We start from the raw sequence: 14,892 nt of genomic DNA on the forward strand, positions 1-14,892 counted from the left end.
TAAAGGGATTAGCAAATCAACAAATCTCCCTTCCTCCTCTATCCCTCTCCAAAACAACCTGCAATACCAGTACTACTGTGATAAAAAATCCAAGCTGAAATTTAGGTTTAACCTCTGTTCTAGCAAATTCATGCTGCAGCTTCTTCCTTCTTGCTGCCAGAAGTTGCTATGTTCTACCACCAAAGAGACTTTACATGGAGTCATGTAAACATGTATGTATATTTTTTCTATGTAAAAGTGAAAGCAATGAATTGCACTATCTTCACACAGTCTGATGCCTGAAACTACTGTTTAAGCAGTGTTTTTAATATCTAGAGGTAATTTCAGAAAAGTTTCATTCAAGTATGGTGCACCACTTTGAGGTAGGGTGTAAGAAATACAGTGCAAAAGAGGAGAAAGTCATAGCTACAGCTTCTTCCCAAATCCTTGGTTTTCAGTATATAACTCACAGACTGTGAATTATCATGAAGGCAGCTGAGCTCCCTGTTGAACTGTGGAACTGAACTTCGCTTTGCCTTCCCAGGTATTTGTGATGCTCTGCATCCCACCACCAACATTACGAAGTAGAGCAGTAATTTGCCAGGTCTGATGGAGCTGGCATATGGCTCTCTGTGCCTAACATTTATAGATCTGTTTCACATGAGCACTTTGTGCATCAGCATATGCAAAGCTGCCTGCCCTCAGTTCTAAGTGAGTTTCCTTATCAGAATATATGGTACTGCATTATGCTGCATGTTTATGGTTTGAAACATTGACTTGATAATGTGGCTGTAGTCAAACAAAATGCTACATGTAACAGCAGCCAATTCATTTGCTTTAGGGAAAGAATAGACATCAGAAAGAAAGAGATATATGCTTAGCTACATTTGATTGGAGGTAGTCAAATGGCTGAAATGATATAACCATTAAGATATATTTTCCTGATAAACACCCACTTTCACATATTATCTATTTATTTTTGTCTGGTATCTTAATGGAACTTGGAACATGTTAGACCTATCTTTTTTTCCAGTAGGCATTTACTGCTTTGCTGGGAGCAAAATTCCTGGTTCTTTCTGGTTACATTATCCTCACAAACTGCAATAAGAGAAGAGATATTTTTAATGAGTACTTGAGTAATTAAATAGAACAATATTTACAGAAATTATCTGTATTAGTGCCTAGTGGGGTTGGAGTTTGAACTTTTTCAGTCTGCAGTTAGAAATGTTAGCTAGCCAAGCAATTGATTCAGAGCAAAATACACATTTCTAGAGTTTTCTCTTTCTAAAACGCTGTTGTGAGTGGCATGTCTCCTTGGAGCACTGGAACTGGACTTCCTGAAAGGAAAGACTAGATCAAACAAAAAGGTTTTAGGCTCTGGAGGTACTCTGCATAAAAGCAAAGGTGGTGTTGCATAAAAACAAGTGGGTTTTTTTCACTGTAATTTTTTAGCTATGACTATTTTCCAAGCTGAACTAACTCAGAAGACAACTTTCCTTAGGTTTGTAGTGTTTGGAAAACTGCAGTGGGAGAGTCTCTCAGGGACAGCACAGCTCGTCCTGTTGCTCTGATGCTCACGGATTTAGGTGTCGCTGTCACCTCCACGGAGTGGTCTGTACCAAGTTACGGAATAATCAGATGTTTCCCCTTCCCATGATTCCGCTCTTTTAATAAACAGACTATGTTCTTTCCTAATTTCTGACACTAAGATAATGCAGTAATAAATACAATACTAGAGCCAGTATTTTATTTTTAAGTTCCCCTTTTCTCTCTTCAAATAGCTTTCTATTTACTGAAAACACTTATGGTTGTTTTCAGAGTGAAGTGTCTCTGGGAGAGGTAAGAAAACTAAATTTACAAGTTTGGAGCTACAAGACAGGACTGACTAGAAACTCTGCTTGGGTAACTCAAAGCAGATAAAGCTAGAAAGCTTAAATGAAGCATACTACTTCAAAACCCAGCCAAACTGAAAGAAAAAACATTGTTTAGTGTGGAAGGTAATTTGCTCTAATGTAGATTTAGATTTCTTTTTTTTTAATGCTACTTCAGAAATCCATTTTCTATGTACAATTACTAAAAGTATTTCTATTATAGAAATGTATCTTACTGAAAGCACAGAAAGTGTTGTAATTATCTTTAGGGCATTTGACAAAGCAGATATTGTAATTGAGCAGTGGTTACTTGAGACTCAAGAAGCAAATAAATCTGGGTATGGTCTGTAAGTCCCCAAGAAGTTAAAGCTTTAGAAGGCAGAGTCATTCATATCTGTTTGCTCAAACATGATGTCCTTCCAGATAAACAGTGTGAGAAGGGGGTTCTGTGGGGGTGACTGCATCTTCCTGATCATATCTGGGCATCAGTGTAGGTTGGAGCAGCGCAGGGAACACTCCAAATTGTGTGTATGACTACACAGTGCCCACAGAGCCCACTCCTCATAGACCACCAAACAGCTCCCCCAAAAGCAGTTCCCCACAACTATTTCCAGTATACAAGGATGTGTAAGGTCTTGTTTCTCTACTGACGAGAAATGTGAGTAGTTGTGAAAGGGAACAACACATATTTCAACTGGTTCTGCTTTCATGCAAGGAAGTGGAAGACCTGTGTGTTTAATTTGACCTCCTGAGCCATTCTGCTGTACTATTTCATTGTAGTGCTTCTGACACACATCTGAATGTGAAATAGGCAGAATGTGGTAACTTAGAGCCACCAAGTGTGAATTACAGACAGTTCTGGTGTCATTGACGTCCACAGCAAATCTTACTTGGCTGCAGGTGTGAAAAGTAACCATGTGAGTGTTCCCAGTGAAGAAACCTCCTGAAAGTCTTAATCTTCTATACATTACACATTTTTCCCACCCAACCCCTGGTTATTTCCTCGAGCCATTGTCTTTCATTCTAAACTCTACTTCCCAGTCCTTTTAAGTCAATAACTTGACTTCATCTTACTGTTTTCTTCACAAATTTTAAGACCACACACTGAGCTCTGCTAACACACTGTATTATGCTACTAGTAGACAAATTTTAACATCACATCACATACATGTTGCAGTTGCTGTTGTAACATGCCTTTTAAAAAATACCTTTATTGGATGAAATTGTCTCTTTCCCAAGAAAAAATCTGGTTCTTCAATATAATTTATTATGCCTTTTAAAATTCTATCTGTTCAATAAAATCTTTACTATATTATAAATACCTGTAACGAAAATATAATTTAAAATTCTGAGAGAAAACTTTTTTTTACTTTCACATTTTTCACAAAACCCACAGAGGCACCAAGGAAAGACTAACAATAAAATTAATTTACTCCTATACAAGCTGATCTGGGTTGGAAACATTCAACAGAGGTTTTAAACTTGTCTTCTGGCGAAACTCTGGCTACAGCATAGGAACTGATCTTAAAACAAAGGAGCGTCTTTTGTTTCCCACCCTTTTAACCCGAAAATGTCTTTCAGGACTGATGGACTGTTGCTAGTACTTTCCTCACTGTAACATACCCGAATAAGGATTGGCTAAATTAGTTGTTATCTGAGAGAACCAGCCTCTGAGCTCCATGGCACAGGACTAAAAGTGGTCCTTACCTCACCACATTGTTATATTCTGAAAATTAAACATTAGTGAAAATAAGTGCTCTCCTTCTGTAATAGCAGCAATTAGAAATTTTCTTGTTTTGCTTGTTCATTAAATATGCATTGCCAGAAAGCTTTTGCATAAAGGACAGCAAAAGAAACCTTTCTGATTTGGATCACTGCAGGGATTTACATTTAAATTACAGAATTTATTCTGAATTTTGAAAAATCTCCATCCAAACTGAATTATGAGCAAAATGTTAAATTCCTGTCTTGGAGACACATCATTTTAGGGAATAGACAGTGAAGAAGAATCAAATAATTCTAGGGAGTCTGTAGAACACACTTAAACAGCAGACGAGAGAGGCAGAAAAGTAAAAAGCAGTCAGCACTTTTTTGGATTTTCTTTAGCACTGCAATGAGATAACTATCCCCTGGAAATCTTCATTTCCTTGTTCTAGATCCCCTACAGTTTCTGAGCATCCAACATGGCTTTCTTTTTTTTTCTTTTTTTTCAATTATGAAAAGAAAAATAATATGTCACTCTTGCCTTAGTCTTTAAAGAAGTATCTGTGGAAAACTGCTTGTCTGGTAAAGTTAGGGAGTTAGTCACCCTAACTGCTTTCTGACAACCACCTGCCTTATCCTCTTCCACTTTCTCCTTCTTTCTATTCCTCTCCCTCCCACTCCGCATTCCATGCACACCCTTCACAGGGTATTTTTTTTAGTCTCACACCTCTCCTAGTCCATTTTGCCTTGACTTCCTAGATTTTTGGGAAGTGTTACAATCTACTACAGATACTCTTTCTGATCCACCTTGGTCACAGTTCAAGGAAAGGACAAAGCGATCCCAGCTTTGCTGTTCTGAATACTGCAAGGTGTAGCCATGTCAGAAGGCAGTTATGTTACTTCAGAAACCTAACTGATGACCCACAGGTAGAACGTTGGTCCCCAAAACTTATATAATTGACACAAATATATCAGTACTCCATCAGGTAATTCATAACAGGTGTAAAGAAAGCCAAGTGCTATCTATATAGGAGACTCTGTCCTCATTAACTACACACTGCCTAGAAATTCTAGGCTCATGATTCAGGCACTTCAATTAGGTATTTAAAAGTTAGGTGGAGAAAATGACATCCCATGGTCTGGGATGTCTCATTTGGGACTCTTTTATATTAGTGTATGTCTGTCTGTCTGTAGTCTAAATTGTGAATAACTTCATCAGTCTTCACTGATGCCCCAGTCCAACTCCAGCCTCCCAGATGTTCCTTTACAGGAGAACAGAAGGGCAAGGGAGCATTGTTGTTTGGAGGAGGAACAAAGCACCTATGACAGAAGCAGTACTGTCTGCAAGTATTAAATAGGAATAAGTGACAAATATAACAGAGACTGCAATATTCACGACAAATCCACAGATAAGAATATATCCCCATAGCTTTGGCAGTTTGGTTCAAAACTGCTTGTTAATTCAGGTTTTGAATCCTACTGCATGCTTAAGTGAAGAGGGTGGAAGAATAAGTAATGTGAAAACTGTTTAAAATAGAGCACTAGGGTTTTCAGGGGAATAATATTGCATTTCATGCCTGAGGGGGCAATTCTACTCTGATGGTAATGAAAAAAGGTTTTGAAAAAAGATATTACTAAAAAGTGTCAGTTTCCCGCCTTATCCGCTCACACCTGTTTTTTCCCTTCCTTGATATTGGTACTAAATATGAAGCAATCAAAGCAGCAATCACAAGTAGAGCATACACAGACTTTGGAAAAAAAAACTACAGGTGGGGAAAATGAATATTTCCAACTCAGTGCCACACCCTACAGTTTAGTTTCCTTCATTTATGATATCAACCAAGGCTTGCAGCAGTCTATCATCTCTATGCTTGTAAGGTTTGGCATTGTAAAAAAGATCAACGTAGTCACTGTACAGACTTTCTTCTGAGCCTCTCAACTGGGAAGGCTTGTTCAATTTTTTGAGGGCTTGATAGAAGTGTTCATATGGAATATTTAACTTCTCACTTGCAGTCTTCTTTGGCAGTTGCTTCTGATTCATCTGTCTGCTAAAAGCACTTCGCAGTAAATGTAGCATAGCCTGTGATGGGATTTTATCTTCTGCTTTGTCACTGCTGCTACTGGTATCTTCTGTGATTTTGGGTTTTTCACTCAGGTTCTCCAGTGTGGTATGGTCCTAGAATACAGATTAGCATAAAAAAAGGTTAGGTGTCGATGGAAAATTGACCAGTTTCAGGTTTGCTCTGGTTAGGGATCTCCATTTACATGTGAGCAGAAGCTATTTTTTCATTCAGTAATCACATGGCATCTAGAAAACAACCAGACCATTATCAACTGAAACAAACTACTGAGAGAATTGTATTGTATAAAGTATCAAGTCCCTCCACAAGATAGGTAGTTACAAATTCATATTCCGCATTGGCAGGATACAACATGTAATTTTACACCAAAATTTGTCCCAGTCTTTAGAGATATATCTGGGACACAACTCCTCAGCAGCCTAAATTAAGGAAATATACATGGAGTGCTGAGAGCAGCTCTGACTGTGCCACATATCCTTGTGAAAAGGATTGAACCAGTGCTTCCATACAACCTTCTCTGTAGATGATCTCACTTGAGAAAAAGACAGTGAAGTACAGCTAATGCGTGGCCATGATACCTTGGAAACTTTGGAAAACCAATCTCAAATTCAGATGCACAGAGCAGCTGGTGAGAGGCATGATCTTTTTCAACAGGAGTATGTGCCTGTATAGCTTCCCAGTTTACCCTAAAATTGTCTTTCTAACTGAACACTCATTTTATCCTCATTTGTTCTCTACCATGTCCACCTATCTTCTCCTATAGTACTTTCTGGATCCACTTTGAGCAATTTTGAGCTGGCTTCCCACCAAGTCGCCAAACGCTCAGTGAAAGCCTTTCCCCCGCTTCCCCTTTAGGCAAAGTTAAAAAAACTACACAAACTGAGAGAAACTGAAATCAACTGAATTATACCAAAAATATATATTTACATATATTTACAATTATATATATTATTTGAATATATATATATATTGTACACACAATAGGGAGCTCCCGAGGGGGAAAAAGGGAAAAGGGAGGGGGAAACAGGGATAAAAACTAAAAACAAATATCCTCCAAATATACCTATTAATAGAGAGCTAGCGGATAAGTACAAAAAAAAGCGGATTAAATACTTCCCTGATCGGGACAGCAGAACTGTGTGAGGCAGCAGCCAACTCCCCCACGCCTCCCGGAGAGACCCGAGATAAGGGCAGGTCTGAGCAGCAGGCCCTGGCCCATACAGGCAAAGCCTGTCTGCAGAGAGACCTGTCGCCTTCAGCCACCAGAAGAGAGAAGAGCGAAGGCCTCTTATCTGTGCCTTTTATATGCTGTGTTACGGAAAGGGATGATATGGAATACTTCCTTAGATCTCTGACCCCGTTGCTAAGGAAGGCCTAAAAAATCCAAGAAACCAACCCACTACAACTTTTATTTTCTTGCCCATGGATGCCAGATCTGCTGACACTTACGTCATGCATTTAAAGACCATAATCATGTCTCCCTCAATCTTCTCTTTCATAACCTACCTCAGGAAGAGAGTTTAACCAACTTTATGGATATCCTAATTACCTAATGGGGAGACAATTTGATGTGATAGGACTAATAAAGAATTCGGACGCTCTTGACAAAATTAAGCGCCGTGAAAATGTACAATACTGCCATTCTGTGCATCCTGAAACCCATTGTCCCTCTGCCTCTACGTTTACAGCACTCTGCCTAAAGGGTAGAGAGGGGGTGATCAAGAAGCAGGCAGCAACAGATCCACTGAACCAAACCACCTGAATAAGTGAGTCTCTGACTTTTGACTTATGTTACAAACTTCCTTCCAAACTCCCTGGAAACAGGCAAAGCTGCTCTTGGATGCAACACTTGTTCTCAGTAGAATTACATAAATTTAGCGTGTCTGCCAAAGGCGTCTTCCTCCCTCCTTTTACCACTCAACTGCACTAGCTACAGATTTCCCTGCTTGAGTAGCAAAATCCTGTTACCATCCTAAACCCCTTATATTTTGGTATATGAAAACAGAGAATAATAAAAATATCAATTTTTAACATTGACAAAATTAAGATACACAACGCAAAAGTGGTCAAGGGTTAGATGAAATGAATAGAGAATGAATATGTCTTACTAGGAAAAAATAACATTTTCTTATAAATTGAAAAATGCGTAAGGAAAAAAATTATTGTAATACTACCTCTACAAAGTCTGTCATCTTCTCCACTCCTCTTCTGTCATTTTGCACAGCATTGTAGGATGTATATAAACGTGGCTGCTTCATGTGTTCAGGCTGGGTAGCAGTGCCATGCAAAATCAGTTTCCAATTTACAATCCTTCCTTCATTTTGTATTCGTCTGGACTAAAAAACAAGCATGGCATTAGAATAGGTTCTCAGGACATAAGAAGATAAAACAAGACACTTGATTTTAAAGTAGACAGAAATTACTAAAGCAAACTCTAAGGCTTTCAATATCTAAATTTAGACAATGATTCATAGGCACAAAAACAAGGATATATTAGAGACTATATATCAGAAAGTGGGATTTAATACAATGGCTTAACCACTCCACATATTTACATTTTGATGTAACATAATTATTAATTAATCATGTAAGCATTGATGGAATTTTGACGTAACACACAATGCTAAAAATTACTTAACTGGTACCTTGCACTATTAAAATTTGCTCACTAAGACATTCCTTGGCAATTTCCTTATTAAAGTTACCACTGGAAATGGTAATGTGAAATAACATTCTCCAGTGGTGTGCAACAGCAATCTGAAACACAGTGTGTGGAAGTGAGCAACAAATGCTTATACATAAATTTTGGTAGCAGTACTTCAAAAGTAGAAAGTGGAAGGGACAAGTACATGGAACACTTAAACTTTATTTGACCAAAGCTGCTTTCAGAATTTTTGCTCATTCATTTCGTGACTGAAGATGGCTGCTGAAGCTCTTATTTTCTAAGAGAAGTCTAGACTAAAGTTTACCTACACAACTTACATGACAGTTAAGGCTACTCATAACTACAACCTATGAATAGCTCTGCATGGGAATCTGTGATGTCAGTAAGGTCATTAACATGAAAGCTTTTTCAGGAATCACAAAATCCTAAAAGTTGAGCAAAGAGTATACTATGTGTTGAGGACAAAAATTCTAGTTTATGAGGAGTTTCAGGAAGCTCTCACTTGAAAAGAAAAATGAGAAATATTTACAAATAAAATGCTCTTCTTAACATTTTTTCCCCAAAAAATGCGTTCAAAGAATAGGATATCTGTAACCATGGGGTTATCTATAACCCTGCAGCATTAACACTACACTATTGATAATAATATTACTTCTACTGCCTTGTCCATCTGCTCAGCAATTGGCAGTAGCCTCCTGTTTACAATTTGAGGCCAATAGGGGCTGCAGGCTCAGAGTCTAACAGGAAGCATTCAGTTTCTGCTAAGATCCAACCTCTAATGACAAGCTTATGGACAGACAACCTCAGTGAGATGAATGTGTTTGATCACTCTCTCTTTGAAGGAAATGTTTTTTCAGTTGCCTACCAAGCAGCTTTATTCTGGTGTCTCGCTGTTGTAACTCATATCCCCAAGTGGTTTTAATAAACTGATTTATTTCATATCTGTAGACTTCTTGGCTTTAACCCTTAAACATTGTTCAGCAGTAGTTACTCTCAGAAAGAAATCAGGGAAAGGTATGCATCAGAATAGCTCACTGAGATCATCAGAAATTGAATAATTCAAAAGGGTTTGAGTTAATGAAAACTGTGCTTGTGGATCAAGAGAAGACTAGATCCATGCCGTGTTCTTTTCTGCAGAAAAAAATTTGCAGTTAACTACATGTTAATTTGATTGTGTATTTCACTCCATGAATCACAGAAAACTATATTAAGTGATTTCTTCCAGTGACGTATGTCTGAGAAAAACAGACATGAAATTGTTTTTGACAGGTACGTGTCAATGTCAATTGCATTTGAGTAAAGAACAAGAAAATGTGACTCTATTTTTTTACTTTAATCCTTACAGATATTTTAAAGAAACTCTCATTAAGATCAGTTAATGAGAAGGCTCATAATTCAACATGCTTTGCAGTGGTTATTGATGATTTTATTTGTGTTAGCTTCCAAACATAGCTAATTAACACACAGACACACTTACCATATCAGTAATTCTTAAAACCCAGGTTCCTGTTGGGTTTTCTCCCCATGTATGAACAGACATGAAGTCCCAGTTCTTGAAGCCATTGGGAGATTTATCTCTCTCTCTCTCAGCCAGTAAGACAGTGCTGGTCCCTGTGTGAGTGCAAGATCAACAGTAGGGTTGTTCATACATGTCTGCTTTTACTTTTCAAATTGTTCAACTTGCACTCTACCTAGTGCATAGGTAACCTGGAAAATGCACTATTTAACAGTGGTTCCCTTAACAGTGGTTCCTTTAATTATTTTCACTGCAGTATTTAAGAGCACGCAAACTACTAGGTCACACTAAAAAGGCACATCTTGATCAGTGTTCTATCTCTAACACAAAAAAAGCAGTGAATGCACATAAAGAAGCAGAAGTCAGACACGATTGGTGTTTTCCACTGATGAACAGTTCAATAAACTTTTGAAATGGAAGTTTTGAAGGCAAACCAGCTCCTGTAGTATTGTGAAACCACAGCCTTGTCCTGATTCCCTCACTGTATTTTTTTTTTTTTGTTGACTGGATGTAAATTGTTACAGCCTGAAATGTTCCTCCAACAGGGTGAAATAGTTATTATTACAATAATGCTGCAGTTCACAAAGTATTTCTGCAGAAAAAAAGAGATTATACTGCATGGTAGGAAATTCGTTGGGCTTAGTTTGCTTCTAAGGAGAAAGCAAGGGAGCTCTATTTACATAATAAGGAGCAGAGAAGCTCCAAGGAGTCTTGTCATAATTTATAAATATATTTAAACATAACACCATAAATACAGAAAAGGAATTACATAAATTTGCTAGTAACGTTTTGCAGGAAAGTGGAAAACTAGCAAGAAACAAGGGAAAAACAGCTTAGCCATGAAAGCAAATGATGCTAAAGTGGGGGCAGCAGTATTTGCTTATTACTACCTAGAAACAGAAAAATTAGATCAGTCTGATGTTTAAATTCATATCTGAAATCTTGTCTTTTTTTTTCCTAATAATACCAGTTAATCTAACAGACCTTACTGTCTACAAAGTTGTTTATACTAATTCTTTTTTTTTTTTTTTTCTCCTTATGGTGTTATTTCAGGGTATTGTCAGGACAGCTTGCCATAGTCTAGCTCATTTAGCATATTTGTACTAAGGTGCCTAACAGAGGCAGTGTGTTTCTAAATACACAAATGTGGAGATGCAGTAACATGAAATCTAAGGAGTTATATTTTCTCAGTTTTCCATTAGTCTACTAAATCACAGGAAGTCTGATAAGCATTATTGAACCATAATTTGTTGTTTGCCAGGAACCTTCAGTTTTCACAGGTCCTGTTGCCAGAATGAAAACGTACCATGCCTTTATTTTCTAAAGTAGGATTTTCAAATGGGTGAAGGCTGAAGAGCGGTTCCTGTGGTTCCCAGAATTCTTTATCCTCACACTCCCCTCACTGGATTTGTCCAGTGATATATATAGCTCTTTTTAAAGCCACCGAAGAACATAGAGGTGTTTTTTAATCGAATAAATGCTACACATTAGAGCAACACAAACAAGGTGTGTCTTTGCCTCCTGTACCTGATGGAGATACCAGTGTGACATGAAGATCACCTCTACGGGAATACTCGATCGTTGCCTCAAGCTGCACATGCTCCAGAGATACAATGGAGTTCTCTTGGCCCTCACAGGCTTTTGTGGGAATTTCAATGATGACTTCTTCGTTTGCTCTTAATAATCTGGCAAAAGTTACAGCAGTTCTTTGATTATTCAGAGGAACCTTTGATTCTGGATCGTGATGTGAGGTGTAAATGACAGATTTAAAATTTCAGAATGTTGAGGAAGAAAGAAGTAAAGACAAATTCTACATTTGATATTCTTTCGAATGCTTCTATGAAAACCATGGGAAGTTTTGGAAGCACAGATAGTATTGAAGTGGATTGCAAAAAAAATCAGTCTTTGCAGGCAGCTACATCGCACAGCTGTATCAGACTTAGACTTTGTTGCCTTATACAAATTTCCAGAAGAACTGTTATCATAGAGCTAAAATATGACAGCAGCAACCTGTCCTGGTCCTTTGCAATCAATGCCACCTCAAGGAAAAAAAAAGCTAACATCTTCTGTTCATGCTCTGCACAGACAGCTTCTCTGCACAATTCCCATTACTTCCAAAGAGAACGGATATCTAAGCCTCCACATAAATAATTCAGAACTCAGAATCATGGGATTTTTGTTTATAATGTAACACACAGGACTGCCATAAAAATACATAAGCAGCAAGTATTACATACATCAGTACTGTGTCAACTTCCTGTGGAAAAGAGAGACCTCATAAAAGCAAATTGATAATAAAATAAATAATAAGGCTACCAAGCAGTGACTCTCCAAAACACTGCAATATGTTTCTGCAGACACGGTGCATTGACACGGTATAATTTCAGCCTTTGAAACAGATAATTTTTTCTAGACAACAAATACATAAATGAACAAGTGGAGACAAAAACAGCCCATATATCCTTATTGATTAACCAACTCAGTGACTAATTATAATTTATGTGCATGTTTAGCTCAGTTTAGGCTCACTATGCTGTGAGCACATGTGAATGTGGCTGGTAAGACTTTTCAGTGAGACTTTGGGACACTTGTTTTTCATAAAAGAAATGCTACATATATGAGTGAAGCTTAATCTATCACCTTGATTTCAACATATCCCATGCCTGTCAAAGGAGAAGAATTGCTAAGACCCATTACAGATATTTTTTTTTAAATCCCTAGGAGACTTCACTATCTTTTTGTCTATCTTCTGATACTGTCTAAACATTCACACTTTAGCTGACTGGGTTCTGCCTTAAAGAATCCTTCACTCTAGTAATTTCCATCAGTCTTACACTAAAAAAACAAGAAGCAAATGCTCCTTGCCTACCCTCTGAGGAATACAGTAAGGCAAAACTAAGTGAACCAAAAGAAATCCCTTAGCCTGGTTGAGGGCAATCTATGAAGAATATGATCCTTCAGGCTTTACTAAGATAGACATAAGCTTGGTAACTGCTAATGCAAATTCTTACCTTGGTTCAAAGCTCTGGTCTCTGACAATACACTCTCTCTTTTCTGGTACACCTTTCCATCTTTTGGGATCAGCTAAATCTACCAATGCATTGGCATTCAGTAGTCCAAACCCAAATCGACTGTTGACCATCAGTCCCGCTCCATTCTTTTTCCATCCTGGGTTTCCAGACAGTGGATCATACTCCGAGGTCCACACTACCAAGTGTTGCATATCCCTCCACGTTAGGTCTGGGCTGTTGAGAAAATGATCCTGGTTAGTTGTTTTAGGGCACTTTTCTCTCAAGTATTAGTCTGCCATAGAACATGGTTTGAAGGTATATGGCATCCCATTATTTTCAAATACACAGCATGTCACACACTTATCCTCACAATACTTCTCCAGGTAGACAAGAAAAACAGGTATCTAGCAAGATTATAGTCCAATCCTTCAAAATCGTCCTGGCATTTAAAGTTAGCTACCAGTACTAGTAGTCCCCACCAGTCTTTATAGAACCTGGACTTTGAAATTTCACTGGGTATTTGATTCTGTGATTAACTCCACCCTTTAAAACATCTGAGCGTCTTGGCTTATGTCACCAAAGGGGTATGCAACAGAAAATGGAACCGAATCCACACCATCCAAGTCTGTGAATTTCTACCTAAAGTATTTTCTGTGGAAAAGCCACTGTGCTATCCCTTCTTACCTTCCCCACATTCTACATTCCACCTGCCCTACAGGATCCAAACCTGGCTGCTCCCTGCTTGCTCTGACAAACAAGCTTGGGCACCTTCCATTTTATGCCTAATCATTGGCAGAAAATCTTCTGCAAATTGAATGAAGACCTAATTTAAAATCTTGCAAACTATTGTCTTCAAATTATGTTCTCCTGATCCATGTGCAGCTTCATTTTAAGTGCATTTGACCCAAAATCAGTAAACACTGTTGCCAATACACAAAATGGACTAATATTCCTCAGTCATTCAATTCCTCAGGCTTCAGTTCCGTTGATTCTACTTTTCTAGGAAGGTGTTGAGGCAAGTTGCTGCTTGTTTTTGTCATCAGGCTGAGCAAGTCTGACTGATAAAAAGTGGAGCTATAGCATGAGGTGGTGCCACTTCAAACAGACAATATTTCAGGGAAGATGGTGGGGTGGCTGAGGGACAGGGGTTTCAAAAGGTAGTGGTGTGTCATCTTACTTTGCTTCCAGTGCTAGAGCAAAAATCCCTGCAGCCAGAGGTGCAGATGCAGAGGTCCCAGTGTGAGTTTCTGTACATTCATTGTGAAGATCAACACTTGTCTGATAGAAAAAAAAAACAAACCAAACAAAAAATTCCCAGATTATGTGAATAAACAATTGCAAGTACAGTCATATCCACACTCACAAACATAACTATGTATCCTTTACTTGGTGCATATTAATATACACCTCACCAGAAGAAAAAGTGATGGATGTTTAAATCTGTTCATATTTCAATCCACTCCTTTTACTTCAACTATAATTTTTGTATCAAAACGCTTTGTGTTGGAACAAAATACTCCCACACTGAATATCTTATTTTATTCTAAGATTTCACAATAAGTGTTTCAGGCTTACTGGTGAATCATAAAAACAGATCATTGTGTTGGGCCTAGAACATTTAAAATTACTGCTTGCTGGAAAATTACTCATAGGGTTAGTACTGGTGTTCTGCTCCCTCTTCAGCAGAAGAACTATAATTTGCAATGAAATATGTGTTTTATTTGGAAATTAAATACCAAATTCATCATCCTATGTATCTACATCTCAACAATAAAGAGAAGCCGCTTAAGAAAGACTAATCTCCTGTCTAACTTAGAATGACATTATTTTATCACAGCAATTTTCTTCAGCACAAGAAAGGCACACAGACTGATATGTTTGCTTGCCGAATACCTTTTATAGGTTTGGAAGTAATTATTGCTGCTGTTGCTCTTACACAAGGTGTATCAGAGACCCCTACATCACAGGTTCTTTTTCCTTTTACTCTAAATCTCTTTTCATTTGCCCTTTCTGAACAATGGTACCATATCAAACCATGCAGAGGCCTCTCTCATACACAAACAGC

At 38.0% G+C, this 14,892-nt stretch overlaps 1 protein-coding gene across 1 annotated transcript in view; it reads right to left on the reverse strand.

Annotated features, from left to right (window-relative positions):
* Positions 1–2,960: 2,960 nt before the first annotated feature.
* The window catches only part of PCSK1 (proprotein convertase subtilisin/kexin type 1), a 28,807-nt gene continuing 16,875 nt past the window's right edge, over positions 2,961–14,892 (reverse strand). The window contains exons 9-14 of the mRNA XM_051782516.1: positions 14,005–14,105; positions 12,828–13,061; positions 11,344–11,501; positions 9,778–9,911; positions 7,810–7,971; positions 2,961–5,730 (exon numbers count right to left, since the gene is read on the reverse strand). Of these exons, the coding sequence (XP_051638476.1) occupies positions 5,368–5,730; positions 7,810–7,971; positions 9,778–9,911; positions 11,344–11,501; positions 12,828–13,061; positions 14,005–14,105 (1,152 nt within the window). The 3' untranslated portion in view covers positions 2,961–5,367. The remainder of the gene's footprint in view (positions 5,731–7,809; positions 7,972–9,777; positions 9,912–11,343; positions 11,502–12,827; positions 13,062–14,004; positions 14,106–14,892) is intronic.

This window comes from Manacus candei, unplaced genomic scaffold (genome assembly GCF_025592945.1).
Source record: "Manacus candei isolate 608988 ecotype Guabito, Panama unplaced genomic scaffold, ASM2559294v1 h1tg000016l, whole genome shotgun sequence".
NCBI classification, from domain to species: Eukaryota; Metazoa; Chordata; class Aves; order Passeriformes; family Pipridae; genus Manacus; species Manacus candei.